Here is a 14,081-nt window from a genome sequence, read left to right on the forward strand (position 1 = left end):
AAATGAGGACCTCAAACTTAGCCAGAAATCCTGAATCATCATCCAGTCCACCATATCCTAGATGAATATGCCAAGTCCCCTTTCAAGTCATGTTTCTTTCACATCTGCAGCAGTGACGTAAATATCTAGACAACAAAGTTCTTCATGCAAACACCGATACTCTCAAAGCTTGGCTATTGCAGCGCGCTCTTTTGCAAAACATCATCTTCAATACTTTCTCAACTGCTGACCACACATCGATGGTTCCTCCAGTCGTTTCCAGTATGTACATGGTTTTACTGAAAGATTCTACTTCAGGATGTGCATTGTTATTATCAATTTATACTGTATTGGGGGGGGGGGGGGGGGGGGTGTATCCTAATGGGCAAAGCGTTTGCTCGTACTGCCGAAGACCGGGGTTCGATTCCCCAAAGGACTGCAATATGTGCATCCCATTCTGTGTGAGTGAGTGAGTTAGTAAATCTGTATGTAACGTTTGTGTCGCCTGTGTCAACGCAAATGCTAGACACAGCAGATATTGACTTTAAAAATTCAGTTATTACAACTTCGTTGTTTAGGGGCGTGTTGCTCTGTTTCATGTCACCAGTCACGGATCGAGTGAGTGACTGAATATTTAACGCCAGAAATCCAGCAATTCAGCTGAACCGTGACGAGAACAATCTGCATACTAAACCTAAACAAATAAATATCATAGAAACCAGTCGTCAAAGGGCAGTAAAATCAGTTTTGTAGATGTCGATTAATACCAGCATGTTATAGTAAAGGTACCATCATCTATGGGAATATATAATCAGAAAACACAAACCAATATCTAAATGGTGTATTTCCAATAAACTGTCTTCTACACAATTGTTCATGAATAGTTACCATTTTTCGGTTGTTTAATATACACAGAAGTTAATGCCCAAATAGAATGGTTGCTGTGAGTCCATATGCTTTTTAGTTTTGTGAGCTGTACTGAGCACCATGTTCTTGGGTTTAACTAGTTCGTGCACACTACTCTTGATATACGTGTAACTCATTCTACATTTTTCACCCTGGGGCCCATCCCGAGTCTTCTTGGGAGTGAACATTCATTCATTTATAACTAACAATTAAGGATCTGGTAGAACACAAAGACATCAGTAATGTTCTGGCACTTTCTGACCTTGCCACTTCTCACTTGACTTGTGCTGCTCTGTCAGATGCCAGCCAATCACATGCATATACCCTGATTACACGTGTGTTAATTCACCATCTACCATTGGTTGTAGCACACCATTGGAACGTTCCTGTCGGGCTGTGAGACCCCAGTCTTCATTGGGCTCCAGTGATTTCTTCAGTTTCTGAAATATGTGATAATAGTGGGTGTTTAATAATAGTGGGTATTTGTAACGGCGCCAGTATGCGTACATTCGATGCTCGCCCAAGGCGCTACAAAAAAGTGACTGTATGTTTAAGGTATACATGACGTTACTAAAAGTTAGAATTAAAAGAGGACGAAATATCTAAGAGAAGGCTGTGGAGAAGTAATGGGTTTTCAGAAGGGACTTGAGAGATTTCAGTGATTCGCCACATTTGATGTCAGCTGGCAGTGAATTCCAAATCAATGCAGCGGTGTAGGTAAAGGTCCTCTGACCATAGGAGACAAGTCTGACTTGTGTAAGTAAGTAAATGCTGATTCTGGGGACTGTAAGTAAATGCTGATTCAGGGATCTGAGACATCTTGTAGGGGTGTACAGTGTAAAAAGTTCAGATAGGTACTCTGGAGCTTGATATGGAGACATTTACATACAAGACACAATATTTTGAAGTTCACACTGTACTTAAGAGGAAGCCAGTGTAGGAAAATGAGTGATGCAGCGATATGGTCTCGCTTAGCGTTTTGATATACAATAAAGGCAGCAGCATTTTGAATTGTTTGGAGTTTTTGTAATTGCACAGAGTTCAATCCAGCATGAAGGCTATTGCAATAGTCAAGTTTACAAAGGACACGAGATCTCACTAAGGCATGGACTCAGTCTGTGGTGATGTATCGGCGGATTGAGCTAATGATTCTGAGCTGGTGATTCTGAGCTGGTGATGCCAGGCATTACGTAGATGGTTAATGTGGCCCTCTAGTGAGAGATTAGAGTCTATGTACACACCAAGGTCCTTGGCAACAGAGTAAGGTTGAATGACAGAGGAGGCTACCCTGACACCTGATACGTATAGAAATGATAGTTTACAGATTACACACGGCAAATTAGTATGTAACTACATTATCATCATGACAGTGGCAATCAGTAGTAGACGTCAATGTTACATGAAAAAGAGTAAGTGATTTAGTAATATTTCAGCCAAATCGCCACGGGAACATGGTTGACATAGAACAGGCCGGGTTACTATATGTATATTGTAAAAAAGTCCAGTTGACGAAGTTGACGGTAAAACAACGAAAATATCACAATTAGAATTGAAAACAGTTTGGAAATGTAAATTTAATAGCACTATTTGGACAGTACAATATAAAGAATGGCTATTGATCGCCAACTGAAGATAGATCACCTTACTAGGGACCTTGGGACTTACAGTACGTTTGCTACTCATGAAAAAGCTATGACATGTTACACGAAGTTATGTCAGGGGTGTTTTCTCCTAAAGCAGGTGCACCTTAATACTATGGGTAAAGACTCATCCACGTGTCACTAGATACACTTTCACCTCGGCTTAGACGTACCGAAAATTGAACTTAAAGGCTCACTATCACGCCACGCTTCTCAATATTGCATTTTTCTCTTTCTATTAGCCCACAGCGAAGCTACCATATTATTTATCCTGAAAACAAATACATATTAAGATTACAATATGAGATTAAAGAGTTCGAATGAATTAATGCATCGTTGCATTAAATCGACTCTCTACTTCAACCTTATTTCAAGCGAACACCATTGCGTATATTTCTTCGAATCGTCTGTTATGCAAATTATGACTGAGGCCAGATCGGCAAACACCGACAACACCGCGTGCGACAGTTGTCGATTTACGGAACAATCGTTTACATTCCATATATGGCAAGTGTTATTGTTTGGAAGCTGTTCGTTTCGAAGTTTCAGTAGTCGTATCTGATAATACTTCTTTTATTGCATCAGTGGAGAGTGCACATGCCCCGATATATAAATTAGACCAAAATATGTCGAAAACGCGTGTAATTGTTCCTTTAAACTGGTTTTCCAGGACGACACAACCATTTTATTCTTGGAGCTGGCTGTTTAATCCTTTTCTGTACATCCCGTCTTACTTCTCACCCGTGGTCCAGTAAGAGTGCCTGTAAGAATGTTTGTTTAAGTTCACCCTTCGGATTGCACGGTGTCAACTTCTGTTCATTTTCATCAAAGAGATCACCCACACAGAAATAAGCTGTATGGAAGTTTACTATCTACATGGTTTCACTACAGCCTGTAAGCATTTGAAATACAACTGAACTTGACAACGTGTTAGCATGCAGTATCACTATCAGATCCAGACCGTTTGTGTCAGCCCACATATACACATGTGTAATCGCACCTGTCTTCAAGGATACAGCTGTCCTTTATGCCCACCTGTTTAATCTTTGTTTCATGTCGGCTAACAATGGTCCAGATGAAGACTACGGCTAGAGGTAGGAGTGAAGCCAGAGATATGAGCCATCCCACAGCTGTTGCCCAGGTAGGGTAGATGTAGTCCCCGTACTTGGGTGGCCGATAGGAATACAGAGAGTAGCAGAACACAACCTAGGTCACGAAACACTGGATGTGGTACAGCATGTCAGATTGACCTGATCTAATATAGATATGCATAGCTCGGGAGGTCAAAGGACACAAACGCAGCTTAAAATAACTTCATTAAGTAGGGGAACAGAGAATGTTACTAATGTTGGGTTCGTGCGAAGCATGCATGCATCGGAAACATTAAACCATCTGTAGCCTCCTTTTTCAAGAAAGTTGGGACATTGCTGAAGATTTCTCAACACTTAGATGCCAAACGGCAACCTTATCTGGGCTGTTCAGGCGTGTTGACAATCAACTGACAAAGGGTGCACCCTTCACAATAAGATTAACCAGTTGTGACACGGGCACGCAAAGCATCAATATTCACTTGACCAGGTCAAGCTGAACAAGCTGTAGGACTGGAATCGAAGGTTATTGATTTCTATACCAGTCACTTCATACAATAATGAGTGAGTTCAGTTTACGCCGTATTCAGCAATATTTCAGCTATATGGCGGTCTGAAAATAATGGCGTCTGAGCCAGACAATTCATCATAAACAAATGCTGAATCATTAGGATGAATGCAAATACTATGAGAAAATGTGACAATGTGCCATACTTACAACAAAATTTATTCATTTGTGAAATACTATGAAAACAGTATTTTCGCAAAACTATTTTTAAAGATAGTCAATTAGTGTGTGACCATCATTGTGTGTGACTCGAAGTCTAAGATTGCTCATTGCAAAATCTAACTTACAAACAGAAGTAAAGGACACACGAACTTGATACTGATGTCCAAAAACCTTGGAATTCTTTGTCCCCACATGCTGCTGATGTCTTCTTGCAGCCTCGTAGTTCCTAGAAGTGATGGATGAGATGGATGTCACACAGCCCTGGGATCCTTCTCAAAAAACTCTCGTAACCTAAGATCTCGCAACGCTTCTTGTAGCATTCTTACCTCTAGTACTGTCACATTGACTTACGACAGTCGTGGGGCTACGAGAGCTTTGTGAAACGGGCCCTCAACAATATTTCACGGCTGTAAGGTTACAAGAATGAAAGAGACAAACCCTTTCCACTTCTTTAAGAAACCTCTGTTGAAAGCAGATTTGTTTGTATATTTCCATAGCATCATGTGCTAGGAATCTGATCCAAAAGAGTCATGATGTCAGGTGTTCGCAAAAAGGGGACTGAGTTACGCTTTGAAAGTCATATCAGCAATATTTAAGTCATACCGTGACTAAATCTAGCCCTAAATTTATGATAAATACATATGTATTATAAAACTGTCAACGAAGGACATTAAATAACAAGACTATCACAGATTTGTTAAAACAAGATCAAATTAAAATCATATACTAACAATTACCTAACAATTGAAAAAATGACAAGAGGTAGACAAGGCAAATGGATGCAATTCCACCGGTAGCACTAATCATACGCATATGGAAAGGTTTGTCAGTCGTCGAGAAGTAGTGAACGTGTGTTAGAAGACATGGGGCAACATCAATTTTCTGTCCCTTGTGCGTTAACTAAACACCAGATAATCCCACTAAACAAATAGGATTACTGCTCATCGTGGAGGGAAAGATGGCTAGTAGAAAGTTCAAATTCTGTTTTTGTCATTCAGCTTTGTAAAGAGTTTGCTGTCCATCTGAATTATTATACATACATTGTAGATCTTAACATGAAACTCACGAGGCGATTTTCTTTATTTCAAGTTCAGGCAAGTTAACCATTAAGAGGCAAGTGGCAATTTCATGGTTATTGCATCATCGGTACACCTGAACCAAACGTTAAACATCTATGACAAGTAAAGAGTGAGTCAGTCACATCGGCAGTACTTCAGCCATATCGAGACCATACAAGAAGCATGTGTACCTTTAAATCTCCATTGCCCCTAGCATGGTGATCTACCTTCAGTTGTTGGTGACCTATAGCCTGAATTTTATATTCTATCATCATGTACAGAAAAATTGCTTTAGATACAATTACTAGTTTTATACTAATATATATAATTATCTAGTCGTATTGCTGTCCTTCGTTGACAGATATTTCTATTTAATTTTAGTTACTGTTCAACTATAATATATATTTAGTCACGATGTGGCTGAAATATTGCCTATGTGACTATAAATTTTAACTCACTCACACAGTCACATCGTGACTAAATCAAGTAATAGATCTATGATTATTAAATGTAAATTATTAAAGCTGTGAACGAAGGACTTTAAGACAACTAGAATGTCACAGATGTAACTGTAAAACTAGTAATAATTCAATCCCAAACATTTCAACTAGACATGACAATACAAGATAAAGGCAGGTTATAGATCGTCAACACTGAAATCAGCCCAGGATGTTGCTGCCGTGGTAGTATAGCCGACCTCGAATATACATCCCTTGTTCCATGAGATGTACACCAGAAACAATTACGCATAAGTGGCATAAAATGTAATTGTACGCTGTATTACCTTACTGTCTCAAATTATTTGATCCATGCATAGGGAAGTGTTCGTGGGATATTTTTGGTTGATGGATTGTCAGCACAGAGAATAGCATAACATGAATATTAGATTTGATAACTGTACGAACATAGAGTACTACAAACAATGGATATCAAACACCCTGAGCAGAAGATAACATGATATGGAATAATTCCACTGGTAATCTCCTGAATGACTTTATTGGGAGAGCGAGTGCCTTTAAATGGACACGGAAACGCAATTTATCTTTCGCTTTTAGAATTGGACGAAATGACTTGCAAGACAAGGAGTGAGTGAGTGAGTTAATATTTATCGTCTGATCTGATGCCCTTACAAGTCATGTTTTCAATCAGAGAATGGAAGAATACTGTCTTACCATAGCACCAGCCAACAACGATGCACTCCAACATGGCGAACACAGCGACAGATGGAAAGTAGGCGTACCAGTCGACCAGCGTCACGGCATATATACCACCCTAAAATACATTCTGTTATTGGGTCACTTGATACAATGGTGATACAAGTGATACGCACACTCCAATCTGTCTGAAACATGCATATTAAAGCCAGGCTGATCAGAAGTGGAAACAAATTAGTGGATCGGCCAATCAGTGCTGAAACCGTTCTGGCGAGTTTGATCAGCATGAAACTTCGATGGAATTTAAGGCGACGGGGTAGCCTAGTGGTTAGAGGGTTCGGTCGTCACGCTGAAGACCCAGGTTCGACTCCCAGCATGGTGAGCATTTCTAGTGTCCCCTGCGGTGATATTGCGTGAATATTGCCAAAAGCGGTGTAAAAGTAAAGTCACTCTATGTAATTTAGTGAATGAGTTAAAGGTTTACATCGCATCGGCACTATTACAACCATATAGCGATGAAAACAAGGTAATCGATTTAAAATATCCATTGACCAAGGACACCAAAACAAACTAGACTATCGCAGATATATATTTTAGTACTGAAATCTAAAACACTTTAACTATAGAGGACGATACAATATAAGAACAGGCTAACAACTGAAGGTAGATCTCCATACCAGGGTCCATGGGGTCTTACAGTACCTTTGCTACCTGCATGGACCCTAGTTGGATTTACACCATCATTTCAGCCGCTGATTTCACTATTTAGACCATACAATATAAGAACAGGCTATAGATCGCCGACAACTAAAGGCAGATCACCATACTAGGGACCATGGGGAGTTAGAGTACATTTGATACCTACATTGACCCTAGTTGGATTTACATCATCCCTTCAGCAGCAGGGGATTGTCAAAGCTAGCCATAATTCAAATGACAAACTCCCTTCGCTTAAAATCCTGGCACGTTTGAAATTTACTTCGAGCTCTGTAGGTCTTAAGTACCCTCTGAGGGGGGACAATAATTTTACAATACTTTAACCCCCCTTGAGGTTAAGCAGTTTAAGTGTTGGAAAATGCATAACGCCGAACCACGCAATCATAGGACGTCAGTGTATAATCGAAGCTGGTCATATCAGTCCCGTGATTATGGTCATGAGTAGTGAGTGAGTTAAACTTACTTGGGACACATAAATTAGACTGAACAACATCAGACTAAGGATTACTGCAGCGTTTCGCAGCCAGTGCCGCCTTGTAAGGTGGGGAAGCAGGTCTTCGACTGCAGCTACGATGAGTTCGATGCTTGGGACCTATGGAGACGTAATAGGATAAACTCCAACACAGAATGATCACCAAATAAAGCATGCAAGGCGCATATGCACGTATGGGTTGATATGAACTTTGAGGTCTTTATACACTTAGTGAGTTAAAATTTAAGTTCCATCATTTCGGTAAAGAGTTAGGTGAATAAGACGGAATATATTGCATTTTCAGGCTAAAAACTAGCAGTGTCATCAGTATGACACACTCTCTCTCTACACTAATCGCAGAATCTATGACCAGTGTCATCAGTATGACACACTCTAAATGTACTATGAAATCTATAGCCACGTCACCAGTGTGACAAATTCATCCACTCAACACTTCCCACAGAATCTCTAGCCCGTGTCATCAGTATGACAAACGCTCACACTCCACACTTACCATAGAATCTATAGCCAGGGTGATCAGTATCACAAACGTACTCTCTCACTTTACACTTACTATAGAATCTGTAGCCAGGGTGATCATTATCACAAACGTACTCACCCTCTCACTCCACACTTACTACAGAATCTGTAGCCAGGGTGATCAGTATCCCAAACATACTCTCTCACTTTACACTTACCATAGAATCTATAGCCAGGGTCATCATTGTGACAAACGTCAACACAGACCACAACTGGGGGAACGGGAGGGAAGCCAGGACATCTGGGTATACTATAAATGCTAGGTTGTATCCTGATAACACACAACACCATATCAAGCCCAGCACATTGTACAATTGCCTGTAAGTTTAAAAACAGTACTGAACATCATGTATCGTTCTTATACCATAACAACATCCGAACCAAACGGATGGATATGAATATGTGGATCTCTTACAGGTAATGAACAGCTTGTTGTGGATCTGTTCTGACCTAGGATTCACGCCAGGTAAAGGCTTTACTAACTTTACTGATACCAGTAAAGCTTCGAGTGAGAATGGTCTTCAGCAACACACGCTTGTCGATAAGTACGATGCGACCAACGGGATCGACTGGTCAATCTCACTCATGTCATACCAGTGATGTTGATCACTACATTATCTGGTTCAGTTTCGATTGTTAGCAGACCACCACCATATTGCTGAATGCAGTGTTACACATACTTTCCTGATTGACTTACCAGATGACTCGAAGGCTTCCACGTTTACGCCACGTAAGTAGGCAACGTGGCCTACACAGGCAAAGAAGGCGAAGCCGATGAAGATGCTGGCGAAACAGTCCATTAGGCAAATTAGTATAGCATCCCTAGAAGGCGAAAAGTCGAAATCAGACAACATATATATTAATGTGCTAAACACTGTAAATAGTTAGCAGTTGTTAATATGTGTAATGTTTGGAAATATGTACTGAGTCTAATGTACTCTTAATTTAATTAGTAACATATGGTCTGACTGGTTCGTTGAGCCTTTACTCCTAACGGTTGTTGTATCTGGGAATATTCGAGAGGGTGTTTTGATGAGCTGTGAAGCGAAATATTACAAGAAAGATATTACGACGCAGTGTGCAAGGATGCTCCCTTTTCTTACACTTTTTATTCTCCTCTCTAAAGTACATATCATCTTGAAAACAATTGGGGGCAGTGGGGTAGCCATGTGAATAACGCAATTGCTCGTCACGAAAATGACCTGGGTTCTATTCTTTACATGCTCACAATGTGCAAAACACATATCTGGTGGCCCCACCCTGATATTGCTGTAGTACTGATAAAGTGGCATAAAACTCTATTCTCACTCTGTTTGTCTTATCTTAAACGTGAGGTATATTACGAGGGGCGTTCATTAAAGATTTGCCCCGATTCACTTCTGGTTTTCACATGTGGCTGACACTTCATGTGAGTAATGACACATGTGTCTATGCTTCTTTTACAACCGTTGTATTGAAGTAAGGTGTGGCAGTGGAGCCAGTTCAGTGCCAAACAGTGATCACGTTGCTGTACTTGAAAGGTCGCACACCAAAAGAGACCTTTGATGAAATGAAAGCAACCTTTGGGACGACCGTATGACATAGTTAAACACTGGCATCGCCGGGTTAAATATGTTCAGAAATCTGTGGAAACTGCTCCCAATCCAGGATGACCTCACTCAGCCATTGTGAAGACAATGTCTGTCAAGAGGAGACATCCAATTTGGGAGATCGCTGTATTACTGCTTGTCAGTTAGCCCATGATGATAGGTGCATAAAACAATGGGAGAAGTGTGTAATTCTTGGTAGTTGCTATTCAGAGAAGGACTATTGAGTGCCCCAAGTTTCGTTCCACTGAGTCCACGGCAGGTGGGTCAGGGGAAAATCTTTATTCAACGAAACTCGTAACTTTGTCTATTCTATCCCAATATAGTGGTTGATATGATATTAAGTCGACTCACCAAACTCGGGGAAATAGAAATACCTGAAACAGTTGTTCTCCATCCTGTTGTGGCCGGACATAGTGATGATGCACCCCATTCCAATACCCATTGTATACAGGGAGAAGCTACAGGATTGAACCCACATCTACAACGAGAAAGTAGCTATTTTTCGACTAATGCTGTTTGTCTCCATTTCTTGTATTCAACTGGATCATTCCATTCCAATATGATCGCCACCAGCATGGACCCCTGCTCCATCTGCTTACGATTACGTGACTAGACTAGCCAATGACACACCTGATGATGTGGCATGATGCACCTCAAGATGAAGGATCTCGTACATGTTTGAACCATTACAATCATGCTGGATACTTCTAACAATCATACTATCAGCTGTTTTTGTCGGTTATCATTTAGACGATGTGTTCAGTGTATTTGGAGATCAATGAATTATTCAACTTCAGATTAAGTGTCCGATGTATGACAAAGGCAGAATGAAAAAAGTTTCTAAAAGCTGGTTTTCAACTAGAATCTAATTATATATCTTGTCCATGATGGCAAAGTTGGGAAAACCCCCTGGAAATGCATGGACACGTGTTAGTTTAGGGGCTTACATAAGGGTCTGTAAGTTTCTCAAACTTGGGAAATATGTAGTAATGCATTCCTTCAAAGGAACCCGGAAGTAGACATCCCCGGATGAGGAAGACGGTTACGAGGATGAAAGGAATGAAAACCGTCACGTAGACAAGCTGGAAAATAAAATGAATATCAGTGAAACAAATCACAGCTGTTATAGAAATAATACCCCTCCTTGAATGAGAAACAAACCGTGTTGAAGCATGCCATGATGACATACTGAAGTTGTACATAAACAAGTATTTGGAAGTCCTGCCCTAAGTGAGCAATCGTTCTTTTTAAAATAATGGCGGATGTGTGTGGTTTTCAGGAGAATCGTTAAGGTATCGCTTCTGTGTCCAATTAAAAACAGGAATCAAAACACAGTTATGTCATTTATACAACTGACAAGGCTTGACGTCATATAATTGCAATACCGTGTACCTGGTGTTACTGTCCAGATCTTGATATATGTAGTGATTATATCCCAGCAAGACCTATTTATATAGTTACCAACACATATGATAAAATCCAGACTTATTTACCAATACATATAATATAACGAGAAAAAAGGGACCCGTATGTATGCCTTCTTGTGCATTATCTATTTCGTCTTTGTTTATTCGCTTAAAACTGCAACCAGCAATATTCCAGCTAGATGGCGGCGGTCTCTAACTAGTGGACCAGACGACCCAGCCATCAGCAGTATGAGCATCGATCTACGCAACTGGGATATATGTCAAGCATGTTAGCAAACCTGACCACTTGAAGACCAACTTTAACCTGTTTTCACTGGTATTTTGTCTTCTGTTTGGGATTGATCATGTTAATTAAATTACCTTCCCAGACACCTTTATTCCTTGAAATATCCACAAGAATAGAATGACATAGGTGACGGCTAAACATCCAGCTAGATGCCATCTTATGCTTCCAAGATTCTCAAGACCATCCGTCGCTCCAAGAACATTGATCCTGAAGAAGGAAAGCCGCTCAGTGTCACAGCCAATCCACATCTCCTTTTCAAAGAACATATTTTTCAGCATCCTATACTTGTCAACGTCAAAGTCAAAACCTGTGATATATGTGAAGGCTCTTCAAAACAGGTCGACAGTTCTTTTGACGTTCCTTTATTTTCTTGATCAACACTAAAATGTGACAAACTGTAAACAATCTAGAGATCGCACTCCCTTACAGTCAAAATCTTAAACACCTCTTTGATTGGCCTGCTAGAAGTTGAGGAGATGAAGAATGAGGACAATTTCTTACTTCTTAATCAGTACATGAGTAACTAGACATCAAGAATGGACGTGGTATCCAGGCTGCCGAACCGGTGCTTTAAGAAACGACCACTCAGGAGGTTTATATTCATGATGACATATACACATGCACAAAAAATAAGCGCCACTATTTTCATAGTATCTTTATATCACCACTGAAGATCAGAAATACAAAATATAAATGCTTATGACTAAATTAACCTTCCACAGATTCTTGAACCTAAGATTCCCAAGATATGACAAGGAAAACGTTCTGGACGTGCAACTCCATTTCCCTATCATCTGAATCTTGAAAATCAAGTTTCACACACATGGTTTCACCGGTCTGCTGTGTGATTCTCCTTTCACCTTCGAGTTAAAATATCAGTCATGGCGAGAAGAATGTTAACTAGCCCTGAGAGATGACAGGTGATAGGCATGAAAATCCTGGCATTGCAAGGCAAATGGGTCGCCATCACGGGGTCATCACCCATGTAGTTGCCAAACATAATCAAACCAGTGATGTCAATGACAGGCATAGATCTCGTTATGGTACTTACCAATGAGTATCCAAAGAGCAGGTCACAAAAATAGTGGGTGGCACTTAAACGTTTGTGCATGTGTATATCTGACGGACATTCAGTATCTGTCACTAAACATGACATAAAGCCAGATGGTTGAACTGCTGTGACTTACTTCCAGAATTCTTCGGCGGCGGTCAACCCTGATGCATTGACCTGGTCAGTAATATTCGAATGCGCACCTGTTGCATTCTTGAAATAGATTCGGTTGGAAATGCAGGTTGGAGTGTTCCATGCATTATCACAGTTGTCCCAGGGTAATTTGTCGAAAAACGAGTTGTAGAAGTAATACATAAACCAGACAAAACCGATGTTGTAGTAACTGCAGAAAAACCATCCGACAATTGCACACCCTACGCCTATACCTGAAAGGATAGAAGGCCACATTTCACTACAGATGAAACGTTTTCCAGTGTTCTGTAAAGGACCAAATGCAACACAACGTACACCCTAGTGCTTGTGGAAGGCAGTCTACCCAGGCTGCTTGTGACAACTGGGCACTGGCAATTGTTAATCGGTTCCGAAGGTTTTGGAGAACATATTGGTTATCTGTCCATCATGCCTTTCTGGGTCTTCCAGAGCGACGTCTGCTAGTGGCCTGGAACCTGTCCCTCAGTCTGTGAATAACCTGAAGACAGCGAGCGACACCTCATTCAATGGTCCTGCTTCTTTCGTGGGCTCTTAACTGTCTGCGTTGGTGCACGGGTGAAGAGGTTCTGAGGATTCAATACTATATGCTGTTTCTTTTAAAGGAAATGTTGCCACAAGCAGCAAGGGATGTCTGTCATCCATAAGCACTTGGCTGGTCGTAGGAATCAAACGTGGTGCTGGATGTGTTTCGGTGTGCTTTTTGACAATGTCTCATTTCACTCAAACTCAACGTTTGTTCTACTGTACGTTCCGATATCTTGTTTAAAGTGCCCATTAAGCACAAACACGTGGCCGCGTTTTAGTTTATATGTGCCTATCAAGTTTATTATCCTACTATGATTCTTATTCGTACCGGTCATTTTAAAATATGATTATGGATTTATGAATTGCTATACTCCATGCGATCGTTAAGGTTTGACTGAGAAAAAAGCAATAACCCTTTAAATAATGTAAATACTTAACTACAAACAAACCTAACTATCTGTTTTTCAACAGCATCCAATATCAGCATTTGACTACAGCATTTGACTACTTGTTCATCTTGCACAAGACATCAAAATCAGTGTAACATCATCTCGTTTAGGCCACTGAAGAATCTGTTTTCCCCCGCCACCAACAAAGGGCGGTAGGACCTGCCGGTGTATGAAGCATTACTTTGTTACGAGCTAGATTCTCTACATGGCACAATGGATTGCAAAGCGGGTGTGCCCAGTCATAATATTGCAGAATTATTCCAAAAAGCTTATGTCCCAGCCCACTCACTTCCTCACTT

General features: G+C 40.6%; 1 protein-coding gene across 8 annotated transcripts in view; it reads right to left on the reverse strand.

Annotated features, from left to right (window-relative positions):
- Positions 1-806: 806 nt before the first annotated feature.
- The window catches only part of LOC137255934 (sodium- and chloride-dependent creatine transporter 1-like), a 29,995-nt gene continuing 16,720 nt past the window's right edge, over positions 807-14,081 (reverse strand). For 6 of the 8 annotated variants that reach the window (XM_067793537.1, XM_067793534.1, XM_067793539.1 and 3 more), the window contains 11 exons: positions 12,774-13,023; positions 11,661-11,793; positions 10,821-10,955; positions 10,248-10,351; positions 8,982-9,106; positions 8,443-8,555; positions 7,736-7,864; positions 6,574-6,673; positions 4,469-4,569; positions 3,561-3,731; positions 807-1,325 (listed from right to left, as the gene is read on the reverse strand). In XM_067793537.1, coding sequence (XP_067649638.1) covers positions 1,215-1,325; positions 3,561-3,731; positions 4,469-4,569; positions 6,574-6,673; positions 7,736-7,864; positions 8,443-8,555; positions 8,982-9,106; positions 10,248-10,351; positions 10,821-10,955; positions 11,661-11,793; positions 12,774-13,023 — 1,472 coding nt within the window. In that variant the 3' untranslated portion in view covers positions 807-1,214. Of the gene's footprint in view, positions 1,326-3,084; positions 3,287-3,560; positions 3,732-4,468; positions 4,570-6,573; positions 6,674-7,735; positions 7,865-8,442; positions 8,556-8,981; positions 9,107-10,247; positions 10,352-10,820; positions 10,956-11,660; positions 11,794-12,773; positions 13,024-14,081 lie in introns of those variants that run through there. The other 2 variants (XM_067793542.1, XM_067793541.1) reach the window with 2 other exon arrangements.

The sequence above is a fragment of the Haliotis asinina genome, chromosome 11 (assembly GCF_037392515.1).
Source record: "Haliotis asinina isolate JCU_RB_2024 chromosome 11, JCU_Hal_asi_v2, whole genome shotgun sequence".
NCBI lineage: Eukaryota > Metazoa > Mollusca > Gastropoda > Lepetellida > Haliotidae > Haliotis > Haliotis asinina.